Source organism: Drosophila busckii, chromosome 2L (genome assembly GCF_011750605.1).
Source record: "Drosophila busckii strain San Diego stock center, stock number 13000-0081.31 chromosome 2L, ASM1175060v1, whole genome shotgun sequence".
NCBI lineage: Eukaryota > Metazoa > Arthropoda > Insecta > Diptera > Drosophilidae > Drosophila > Drosophila busckii.
In genome coordinates, this window is record NC_046604.1 from 8436960 (window position 1) to 8448298 (window position 11339).

Sequence of the window (11339 nt, forward strand, 5' to 3'; positions counted from 1 at the left end):
CTGCGACTGTTGTTGCTGCCGTGGCTGCAGCTGTTGTTGCTGTAGCAATTGTTGCTGCGGCTGTAGTAGCCATTGTTGCCTCTGTTGCTGCGGCTGCTGCTGCATCTGCGGCTGTAGCAGCCATTGCTGTTGCTGCGGCTGCTGCTGTTGGCGCCTTTCAATGAAATAATTTATTATTAATACTGTGACATATTAAAACGCTTAAGCTACGAGCAGCTGATCTGATCTAATTTTAATCTCGTATTTTTTGGCTTTGCAGAGTCCTAAAGGAGTTCATGCGCTCTCTGCTTTGTACGTGCATTCTGCACTGCGCTTACAACTTTGCTCTCTCGCTTTGCACTAGCTTCTGCACAGCTGCGCTCGTTCTCATTTTAATCTTCTTCACTAACTTTACTTCTTAAAAAAACAATTGTCAACTTTTAAGTAAGAAAAAGTACTATGCTAATAAGATTAAGGACTAGAAAGTTAAACAAATAATATAATAGATTACTTACCACACTGTCCCTGTAACCTGCATTTTTAAAAAATTTATTAACTTGCACTGACTGACAACTCATTCGCCATCAAAGAAACTTCACAAATGACACGAATAGCAAAGATAAAGAAACAAAGAAACATCTTAGCGCCTTATTTTTAAGCTATGTAGCTATAAACAGCTATAAATTTGAAATTATCCTTTTCGTTAAGCAGCCCATCCACAGTAGAGCATGTTGGCCGAGCTGCTCGTCGAGCTAAAATTTCATTTGCCACTAACTAGTGCCAACATTGCTTGCCAAAACAAACAAGAAAGAATGATTTCAATTTCTTTCGAGCGGCTCGGCCAAAAACACAAAATTTGGAGGCGAGCATTACCACCAACGATGAAAATTTCGTCGTGCCCAACATGCTCTACTGTGGATGGCCGCTTAACTCACCAAAATAAATCTGATGGAGAAGCATAAAAGCGAATACCAAACTAAATCAGAATCATCTAATCTAATTTTAATATCGTATTTTTTGGCTTTGCAGAGTCCTAAAGGAGTTCATGCGCTCTCTGCTTTGTGCGTGCATTCTGCACTGCCCTTTCAACTTTGCTCTCTCGCTTTGCACTAGCTTCTGTACAGCGGCACTCGCTCTCATTTTAATCTTCTTCACTTACTTTACCTCTTTAAAAAAAATTGTCAACTTTAACTTAGAAAAAGTACTATGCTAGTAAAGTACTAGAAAGTTAAAGAAATGATATGGATTACTTACCATACTGTCCCTGTAACCTGCATTTTTAAAAAATTTATTAACTTTAAAATTTAAGCCAATGCAAATTTTTCGTATTTCTTTTTCTTGTTTCGACTGCGCGAGCGTGGCAAGAACAGAGTTGCCGAAAATTTTTAAACAATAAGCCCTAGATTTAGGGTTTATTTTTGGGGAAAAACCCCAATATAATATTATAATAAATATAATAATATTTACAAATTTATAGTTTTTCCTTATTTTTTTTCATAAGTTTAACTTTACAGGTATGCAACCTTTTTTTTTTTTTTTGGCTCACCAAGTGAGTTTTGACGCAAAAATCGTGAAAATATGAAAGCTGAATTAGATTGTTCCCCCTAGATGCAAAATTTTCACTCCAGACCAATTAAAAAAACAATTAAACCCCAAATCTGGGATATAAAACCCCAAAACGGCAACACTGGGCAAGAACACTTTGCGTTTGTTGTTTTCGAAATATTATTTGTTTGCCTTACCATTCTCAGCTGCTTGATTACATGTAAATATAATATTTGAGTTTATTAAAAATGTTTGGATGTACGTGAGATTTTTGCCACAGCTAATGATTTCTCACCCGCTGAGGGGGAGCAGGTGCGGAAGGAGAACGAATGGTGCGAAGAGAATATTTGAAACTCTTAGATATCATAATGTTCTTTGTTGTTGCTGTCCAATAAATTTTATAGTTTAGAAAATTAACATTTAAAGTCTACATCAATTGCCAAATATTGGCGCTAAGTTTGCTAGTTAAATATTGTTAAGACTATAAGAGCCTTGGCAGCCTGAAATAATTTACAATAAGTCACTCAATTACTTTTGTATTTGCTTATTATTTAGAAAAAATTAGTAAACCAAACGCATGCAATTTGTATTAACATGGCTAATAAATTAAGACATTTCGTGGTTATAATTTAGGTGCGAAAAATGTGTTTTATGTTTTGATTTGTTTTATGTTAAATGGTCAGCGTTATAGATAACAGCAAAAAATTCGTTGGTGTGTTTTGTTTTTAAATAAATAATAATGTGTTGAGTGAATTTTGCAAAGTAAGTTCCATAAAATGTTACTTATTTTTCTCTTGATGTATGTGTGTGTATGTGTGTAGGTATATACTATATATACAAAAAGCCACTTTGGTTGTGCGCTGCTCCTTCAGTACAGATTGATCTTCTTTAGTATAGTCTTGCGGCACATGTGGCAAGTGCGCAAGGTTTCGGCGCAATGCGAGCAGGCGCCATGACCACACAAGAAGGCAACATCACGTTTACGCTCCATGCAAATGCCACAAAAGTGCGACTCCTCGAACTCCTGCACCTTGTTCTCCAAATAGCGCAGCAGATCGCCAGGCGGGACACGCGCCTGATCACTAGGCGAGGCTGTTGACGATAATTGATTGCTGACCGGTCGTCCCTGTCCGTCCAGTCGCCGGTCGATGGCAACGCCACAGCGTAAACATTTTTTCATGCGTATGCTGCACTCATCGCAAGCAATTTGATGCAGGCAGGGCTCTGTAATGGAATTCAAAATAGATTAATATACATATACAACAGTCAGAAGCAAAGGGAGACTCTTACCAAAACGCACTAGCGGCAGCTGCTCATTGCAGACAATGCACTCCTGCGGACCCACTATAAGACCCGGCAAGGCAGCTGCCACAGCGCTGCTGCTTTCCACGCTGATTGCCTGGACTTCCGCACAAGCGCTTGTCGTTGTTGTTGCTGCAGCAACTGTTGGCACTGGTGGTTTTGGTGCTTTTTTGCGTGGCGCCACTTGCGGCGACACGCTGGAGCTGCTGCTGCTGCCACCGCCGTTTGCGCCATTGGCATCCGAGTTAAGCTTCTTGGCGCCAGGCGAGCAGGCTTCACCAGCTGCTCTGGGCTGCGTTGCAGGCGCTGCTAGAGTTAGTGCTGCCGCTGCGGGCGTTGCTGCTTCGTCCGTTGCAGCAGGCGTTTCATCCGTCGTATTAATGTCCAACGCTTGCATATTACGCTGCAAGGGTCTGGGCACTGATGCGGCGCTCTCCTCCGCCTGCTGTCCAAAGATAAGTTGGCGTATATTGCGATCGGTGATCCATTCAAAAATGCTTGCATTCGCATTGTTCAGCTCCACGCGGCAGCCATGACGCGACAAATAGATGAGTATGCTGTACATCAAGCGATCCTCGCTGCGCACGCTGGTCTGCTGCAGGCTAGTGAAGAACTTGTGTATCTCAGGCGCCTCCTCTGCATTGGGCTCGGCGGCTTGTTGTAGATTCGATTTCTTGATGACGCACAAATGCATCGCATTGTCGCCATCCTCATCCTTGGCATTGACGTCGCACGACAGCTTGACCAGGCGCTCAATAACGCTCGCATGTCCTTGGGAAACGGCTAGCAAGAAGGGCGTCTGGCGTCGATTGTTGCGTATATCCAGCTCCGCTTGGCCTTCTGTGACCAGCGTTTCCACCACCTGCGCATGTCCATTCAGTGCCGCCAAATGCAGCGCTGCAAAGCCATCGTCCTTGCGCACATTGACCAGCTGCCGCGAGAGCTGCAGGATGCGTCGCGTGGCCACGACGTTGCCCTTAAGCGCCGCATGATGCAGCACATTGAAGCCGCGATTGTTCTTCACTGTAAAGTCCAAGTTGGGCGCATTGCACAGCAGCTCCACCACCTCCGTGTTCTCCTTGCCTATGGCATCGTGCAGCGCTGTGTCGCCATATGAGTCCTGTATGTTAACATTGGCATTATGCTGCAGCAGCTCACGCACGCAATGTGGCGTCTTTTTATGCGCGCATATATGCAGTGCGGAGCAGTGGCTGGAGTTCAGGAAATTCACCTCGGCGCCGTGCTCAAGCAGCACACGCATCGTTTCCGGCTGATTGCCAAATGCTGCATAATGCAGCGCCGAGTCGCCTTCCTTGTCCACCACATTCACGTTGGCGCCCTTGGATATGAGGTAGGTAACCAGCTCCACATAGCCCTGATGCGAGGCCACCTGTATGCAGGCCTTGCCGCCACTCATGACATCCACCTGACTGGGATTTATATCCAGATATTGCTTGACAAAGTCCAAATGCCCTTGGGCTGCCTCGCGCACCAGCTTGTCGGCCACTGAGCTGCCGGATAGGCCAGAGAGCGGGGTCATTACATGATCGGTGCGGCGATGACTCAAGTCCATCATGCTATTGGAACGTTCCGCTGCCGTCGCCAAAGGCGAACGCTCCAGTTTAACACATTTCGGATTGAGAGTCCATTCGAAGCCATCGTCCAGCTGCTGTATGCGCAGGTCGCCGTCGGAGTAGACTTTCACCACCTTGCAAAGCTTGCCCAGCGCCTATAAAATTATATCGCATATTAAAATCAAGTTGGAGATTATTCAATTGTCATTTATACATAGCGCATGATATCAATCCATTCGCCGTGTCCTTTCTGCAGCTGCTGCACCTTGTGCGCATCGTTTATAATGGTGACAAGATCGCCCACACGAAAGGAAACAACCTTGACCAAAGCGGCGGGATGAAAGGTCCAGCGATTCGGGCAGTTCTCATACTGCACGCTATAGTAATAAACTTTATGTTAAACTATTAAAAATCTAATTTATATTTGAACCCACCGTATATCTCCCTTGTCCGTAATGCGATGCACTGTGCCCAGCTTGGCTAAGTGCTCGACCATGCGCGGATTCCAGCCACCATGACCCTGCTGTAGCTTCATTAACGCGTCCACCTCCAAGCAAACCTTGACACGATCGCCCACAGAGAAGCTCGGCTTCACCATGGTTACAATCGGTTGTTGCTCCTCCGGCTGCCCTAGCACTGGCATATGATCCTTGTAATAGTGTCCGCCACACGTGGCTGATATATACTTCAAATCGACGTTTCCCTTGTGACCGAGACGATAAACGTTCGTTGAACCCGTTACCCAAGATACGTTGGCTACGCTGCGACAAGATTCATTATCCCAGCCACGTATTTCCATAACACGCCCAGTTTTTCCCTCGCCGCCGTCCTGGTCGTTCCACTCCCAGTCCGGACCGCGCACCACTTTGGCACCCACAAAAATCCCACGCAGCTGTATACGCTTCGAAGCTTTGCGTGGCGGTACGCGTACGCCCAAGGAAGTGGGCGTGGTATAGCGCACAAATGGATGCTCCAAATCGTGCAAATCGGCGCCGTAGCAAAAGGCACAAAGGTGATAATTGGTGCACTGCGCGCACTTGAACACAATGCCAGCTATGCCCGCCTTGGAGCAGCCATCACAAACAACATTCGAATGGCGCACACCTAAAAGAAACGCACACACAAAGTAATATTAAAAAGATATAAAAACATTTTATACGCATACAACTTACCAACTTGTGCATTATCCACAATTATAAGATCGTATTGATTTTGATAGCCTACTCTGTAATTGGTTCGATGTCCGGAATCCCAGTTGACCACAACAGTATTCTCTGGCGAGTGTGTAGATCCACAGCGTCCTATTTCGCAAACGGTGCCAACATGACCTTCTCCGTCGTCTGTTCAAAGGCAAATGAAATTGAAAATTAAATGCAATTGAGTAAACATTTTCCCAAGCTATTTATAACTGAAGCGCACCCCACAAAATAAACCGTTAAATGTGGAGTTTGACAGCCCAAAGGAAATGCTCCATCCGCCGCACAGACCCCACAACACATTGTACATTGTACTTGGAATGGATGGAAATATATACACAGACATAAAGTTTGGACTGCAGCTGCAGTTTTCTAATTTTAAACACACGTGGCGCAATGCATCTGTTTTATTTCAGTTATAGCAACATTATTCTATACCTTGTTGTTTGACTTATGCCTCGCGCTATAGCGTAAGAATCTGAGAGATGTCAGGTACCCCCTTTGAATTTCAAATGAACTTTGTAAATTATTTTGTTTGATTTGTTTTTGTGTCGTCAGAAGAGCGAAGCTTAGTATAAGTTGAAGGAGCCAACGCGCTCTTCAGCTCTCGTGAATTATTTGGTGCTCTTAAGCGTACACTCTTCGAAAAATCCCGTTGATTTTTCTTTGAAATAACAATAAGTCATTCCAACAGCTGCGGTCCTGAACTGTTTCCCCCCAAATTCTAAATTTACACCGCCGCAAGACAAATGGCACGCGCCTTGGAAACTCATGCGCTGCTCAGACTTCTTTTATGACAGCGCCAGATCAGAGCCACATGTATGCTCCCCATGCCCAACTCACACAGACACACACACGTATGCATGTATGTATGTGTGATGTGCGTGTAAAGCGGCAGACGCCATTTGGGAAGAGTGTGCGACGATGAAGAAGACGACGACGACGGTGAGTGCTAAAAATAGCAACGTCCTCTTTACATTCACTGGCACCCAAAGTGCGGATCGTTTGGTATGTGAGAATATACATACATACATATAGACACCTAAATATGCATGCGCATGTGTGTGTGTGTGTGTATAAACAAATGATTATAGCAAGTTAATTCTTTAAATGGGTAAACAAAGTGTTGCGTATGCCGCAGGGCTCCGCTCCTTACCTTGATTATGCCATATCCAATTTGGACCGCGTACAACACGTACGCCGGGTGGAATGGAGGCACGCATTTCGGTGCTCAATTGTTGAGTGCTCGACGCCTATAAAAAAGCACAGAGTGTGAAATATTAACAATTTAATATTAAGAAAAAAGAATAACAAAATTAACAATAGTTGCTCTTAAAAGCGTTTGTGATAAATGTGGGTAAGGCAAGGGTAGATGCACTTATTTGGGTCAACGACAAAATCAGCGCATGTCTAACTGTGTATATATGTATAAACTATTGAACTTGCATACTGGTAACTGATTGTAGTAGAAAGTCTTTCAATTCGATAAGAGCAATTGCTTTTGTTTATCAGACAGATAATGTTATGCTTATAAATTTCAAAACTACAATCGTATGGTAAACATGATATCAGCGCTACAAAAATGTTCACTTCCGTAATTGCTGATTAAAAATTAGTACTTAGTATTACACATTGCACTTGCACTACTTTGTCATTTATTAAAATGAAAAGTGTAAGCTGATAAGATTTTCTATCTTTCCAAGTCCGACATTCACTTTCTCTAGCGAAGAGTAAACAAATCATGTTTAAAACATACTTCAAAGTCAATTGTTTAAATTTTAGCGCTCATCTCCGTTAGCTGCCACATGACCAACGTTTGAAATTGAGGCAATACCCAGATATACTTTGAATTGTTTATGAATCATTCGTTCAATCATGCGGGAGCGCATGATTAAGCTTTTTAATTGAAAACAACGCCAAAAGCTTGTTATCCTCAGAGTTATGTCTGCAGAGTGCGCACTGAAGCTGCAGGATACGCAGTTAATAAAATAAACCAAATGACGCACAAGATAAGCCATATATATATATACATAAGTATACCCTACATTCGCACTCATGAATACTCGGCATTGTTTATAAAAGGTGGGGGTGTGTATATACACACTTACACACATGCGGGTGTGTGTGTATGTGTGTGCACCTTGCAGCTAAAAGTCATTATTATAAAATAATTGCAATTTGTTTTGCCTTTTGTGATAGCACACACTATTTATGCACATATGCGCTTGTTTGTAACTTACCAATGCAATTTTTCGCTTCCGTCAAACGAACTTATATGTAGGTATGTATTATGTGTTGTATATTTGTATGTACGTATGTCTCTATATTTACTTGGCAATTGCTAAACCATTTAACTAGTTCTTATTAAATTCATTGGTCTATCTAAATATTAATGCATATTCATGTGCGTTTCAATGCTTTAATTGCTTAACGAATTTTTCGCGTTTATTCCTAATACATACGCATATGTACACAAAAGTCTAAAATCATACACAATTTGCTAACCAGTTGTGCATAATAGTTTGCGTTCTGCTTTATATATTCACTTTGGACTATTGTAATTTAGTAAAACTTGTTCTCTATCTTTTACTTTGTAAATCTAATCATGCTATTTATTTAATTTAATTACTATGTACCAAAATGTAATTTTTTTAACTTTAATTTTTTAATGAATATAAGACAGTGTGACCGCAGCTGGTGAACTAAAAAACGTTGCCGACAGCAACATCGATAGTGGTTGCTCGATAAGTTCGCAATACCGATACTCTTAAGTGAATAAATCTGGTCCCACTTCACAATATCTATCGATACCGGCATATTTGCAGTTGTTTACCTTTGTTTATGTTGAAATTGTTTAATGTTTGTGTTAGAATGGCGTCAACAAATAAAAATAAGAAATCACTATCCAGCAAGTTGGCTAAACAGGGTAGAGTCATTAAGCCTACATCGATAATAATGAAGCAAGAACTAAGGGTAATGCGAAATATATAATGCGTAGTTATTGACACTAATTATATTTATTTTCAAGCACAGGATATTGAAGACTTACCTGGCACTGCTTCATCTTTATTTTCCCCAATACAAACACGCCATCAACGTCTTATAAAAAAGGAACCAAATGTTAATTTGCCCGCCAAACGAGCAGCACCAAAAAAAGATTCAAAAATTTCAAAGATAAAGATGGGCTCAGCTACAATTATAAAATGTGAAGTTGTGCCTCAGAGCGAGCTAATGAAGGACCTAATTAAAGTAGAGCCCGCTGCAATAAAAACTGAGCTAACAGAGATTAAAGTCAAAGTTGAAGGAAATGAATCTCCTGCTCCAAACGAGCAGTGGGGCGAGCATCTTGCAAATATACGTTTAATGCGCTCCATAAAGCCAGCACCAGTGGATACACTCGGTTGTCATCAATGTGCCGACAACAATGCTGATGAAAAGGTAATAAACATATACTTATATATACATATAAATAATAGCTTCTCAATATGCGTTATTTACAGACGCAACGATTTCAAAAATTGGTGGCGCTAATGTTGTCTAGCCAGACAAAAGATGAAACGACTTTTGAGGCTATGAAACGTTTAAAGGCACACGGTTGTACGCCTGCGAGCATACAAGAAATTCCAGTTGCTGATTTGGAGAAATTGCTGCATCCCGTATCCTTTTACAAAGTGAGTATCCAATACAAACAATCAATGGCAAAAATAGGAAATTATTATTTTCAGAATAAAGCCAAGTATTTGAAGCAAACCTCACAGTTACTTTTGGATAAATATGCTGCAGATATTCCAGATAATATAAAGGAATTGCTAAAACTGCCAGGCGTTGGTCCTAAAATGGCGCATATATGCATGGCTTCAGCTTGGCAGCAGATCACAGGCATCGGCGTGGATACTCATGTGCATCGCATTTCCAATCGTCTTAACTGGGTGAAGAAACCAACTAAGGAACCGGAGCAAACGCGCATACAACTGGAGAGCTGGTTGCCACACAGTCTTTGGGCCGAGGTTAATCATTTATTAGTGGGCTTTGGTCAGACCATTTGCACGCCCGTAAAGCCCAATTGCGCCGAATGCCTTAATAGATATATATGTCCATCATCTACAGCTAAGAAAAACTAAAATTGTCATTGTCGTAAGAATGATTGTTATCAGATTAAAAGCATTTATTGTATTATGTTTAAGACAAGCAGAAAAGTTCCTAAAATTAAATATAGTTTAATAAATAAGAGAGCAGAGTTGCCAAAACTTATTACTCAGTTGTGTGTATTGACCCTTATATAGCCGTATTATTGAATAAATTGCTCTTCATTTCAGCTCCGCCACATGAATTATGTGCGACAGCAAGAAAAGCAGCAGCATCAGCAACAAGGGGCTAGCGCACGTGACACCTTAAGTCCTCCTCCCACACCAAAGCAACAACCACAACCATTAAGTTTTGGCTGGCGTGTACTCATCAACAGCTACGACTACGGCTGGGCTAGGGAGGGAGTGAGCATAGCAAATGGGCTAAAGTTGAAGCGCTGGCGCTGTGTCGAGACAATCTGTGGCCTAGCACATGGCTTATAAATGATGCAGAGGGCAGGCAGTGAGCAGGGTGCAAACCGAGACGAAGACGGCGACGGGGGCAGACGCGCGTACACAGACATAACTTTTAAGTTCGAGACTTCAACGCCCCGTTTGTCAGGCTGTAATTCAACGCTATTTACGTGTTCTCGCACCCCAACTCCCAAGCCCAATCCCAATCCCAAGCAAGTCAGACGTCGGCGTGCGTAGCAAGTCATCTGTGTCCTGTGGGTGGCGTGGCTTGACTCTGAATGTGGGTGTCTGTGCCATAGAAGGCTATACTACTTAAGCGTGCAACAGCAACAGCAGCAACAACAACAACAACAACACACCATCAGCAACAGCAACAAGGATAACGTCCATCTGTCGGCACGAGCACAAAGTCATGCCAAAATGCTTGCCTGTGTGTGTGTGTGTGTGTGCTTGAGTTTGTCTGTGTATTTGTGTGTGGGTGTGCACACACATACAAATAGACAGGGATAAGCGAACTCACTGCTGCCTGTAGTCAAGTCCCGCAGTCGCACAGTCAAGTGGAACTCCAAATGCGTCAAGTGAACACAGCGCGATATGCCCCCAGCTCTTATGTCCTCGTGTCCCTTTGGCCTCTTGTCGTTGCACACACAGACACAGAAACACACACACACACACACAGACACAAAACAGCAGCAAAGTTTGCTTGAAGTGGAGCAGACATCCTGTGGCGAATTATGGGGTTTTTGATTTAAGCTCCCGCACTTGCAAGTCCAGCGCTGCAAAACACTTCAAAAATGCGAAACCCTTTGCAGCTTTTGTTGCTATTTTATTTATTTTTTTGCATTTTTTTATGCTGAATGCATAAATGATGCGGTGAACCGGTTTTATTTTAATTTTTTTATGCAATGTTGCGTGACAAGTAGAATCATATTTGTGGCTTTAAATGACATATGTACACATGTGTTTAATGTTTTGTAGATGCTTAGCTTAATAAAATAACAATTCTAATTGTAAGAGATTAAAAGAGACATTAAAAATGAATCAATATTAGGCATATAGAAAAGCTAAAGTGGATAGCAAATCTTGTATTGTGCTGAGATCAACTGATATTTAGCTCCTATTTAAGGAGCATTAAATTGTAAAAAACAAAGTCCGTAAAGTGAATCCTTACATTACGATTTTCTAAAATTATAAACTTAATCATT

At 42.1% G+C, this 11339-nt stretch overlaps 2 protein-coding genes and 1 long non-coding RNA gene across 4 annotated transcripts; 2 read left to right on the forward strand and 1 right to left on the reverse strand.

The window, feature by feature from the left end:
- Nucleotides 1-1706: 1706 nt before the first annotated feature.
- On the forward strand, nucleotides 1707-2333 carry LOC108608394. Its single transcript, XR_001915549.2, has 2 exons — nucleotides 1707-1744; nucleotides 1805-2333. It is a non-coding gene; the product is annotated as an uncharacterized LOC108608394 (long non-coding RNA).
- LOC108608393 (E3 ubiquitin-protein ligase MIB2) lies at nucleotides 2062-8182 on the reverse strand. Of its 2 annotated transcripts, XM_017999749.2 has the most exons (8): nucleotides 7837-8182; nucleotides 6753-6849; nucleotides 5573-5740; nucleotides 4835-5504; nucleotides 4615-4777; nucleotides 2942-4555; nucleotides 2815-2911; nucleotides 2062-2748 (listed from the first exon to the last, which is right to left on the reverse strand). In XM_017999749.2, exons 2-8 carry the CDS (start codon nucleotides 6817-6819, stop codon nucleotides 2393-2395), a joined length of 3135 nt encoding a protein of 1044 aa, XP_017855238.2. In that variant the 5' UTR covers nucleotides 6820-6849; nucleotides 7837-8182; the 3' UTR covers nucleotides 2062-2392. The 2 variants fall into 2 exon arrangements, with proteins under 2 accessions (XP_017855238.2, XP_017855237.2); XM_017999748.2 differs by having other exon boundaries at nucleotides 2815-4555.
- Nucleotides 8183-8280: 98 nt separating this feature from the next.
- On the forward strand, nucleotides 8281-9791 carry LOC108603050 (endonuclease III-like protein 1). Its single transcript, XM_017991479.1, has 4 exons — nucleotides 8281-8569; nucleotides 8630-9034; nucleotides 9097-9267; nucleotides 9322-9791. The coding sequence occupies exons 1-4, from the start codon at nucleotides 8438-8440 to the stop codon at nucleotides 9715-9717; spliced, it is 1104 nt and encodes a 367-aa protein (XP_017846968.1). The 5' UTR covers nucleotides 8281-8437; the 3' UTR covers nucleotides 9718-9791.
- Nucleotides 9792-11339: the final 1548 nt, after the last annotated feature.

Bases quoted from the DNA above. Each gene is read 5' to 3' on its own strand.
- LOC108603050 (XM_017991479.1), top strand. From the start codon at position 8,438: ATGTTGAAATTGTTTAATGTTTGTGTTAGAATGGCGTCAACAAATAAA. The intron at 9,035-9,096 runs GTAATAAACATA...CGTTATTTACAG, and splicing joins ACAACAATGCTGATGAAAAG to ACGCAACGATTTCAAAAATT. The intron at 9,268-9,321 runs GTGAGTATCCAA...TATTATTTTCAG, and splicing joins ATCCCGTATCCTTTTACAAA to AATAAAGCCAAGTATTTGAA.
- LOC108608393 (XM_017999748.2), bottom strand. From the start codon at position 6,819: ATGCGTGCCTCCATTCCACCCGGCGTACGTGTTGTACGCGGTCCAAAT. The intron at 4,556-4,614 runs GTATAAATGACA...ATAATTTTATAG, and splicing joins GGATTGATATCATGCGCTAT to GCGCTGGGCAAGCTTTGCAA. The intron at 2,749-2,814 runs GTAAGAGTCTCC...ATTCCATTACAG, and splicing joins GCTGCCGCTAGTGCGTTTTG to AGCCCTGCCTGCATCAAATT.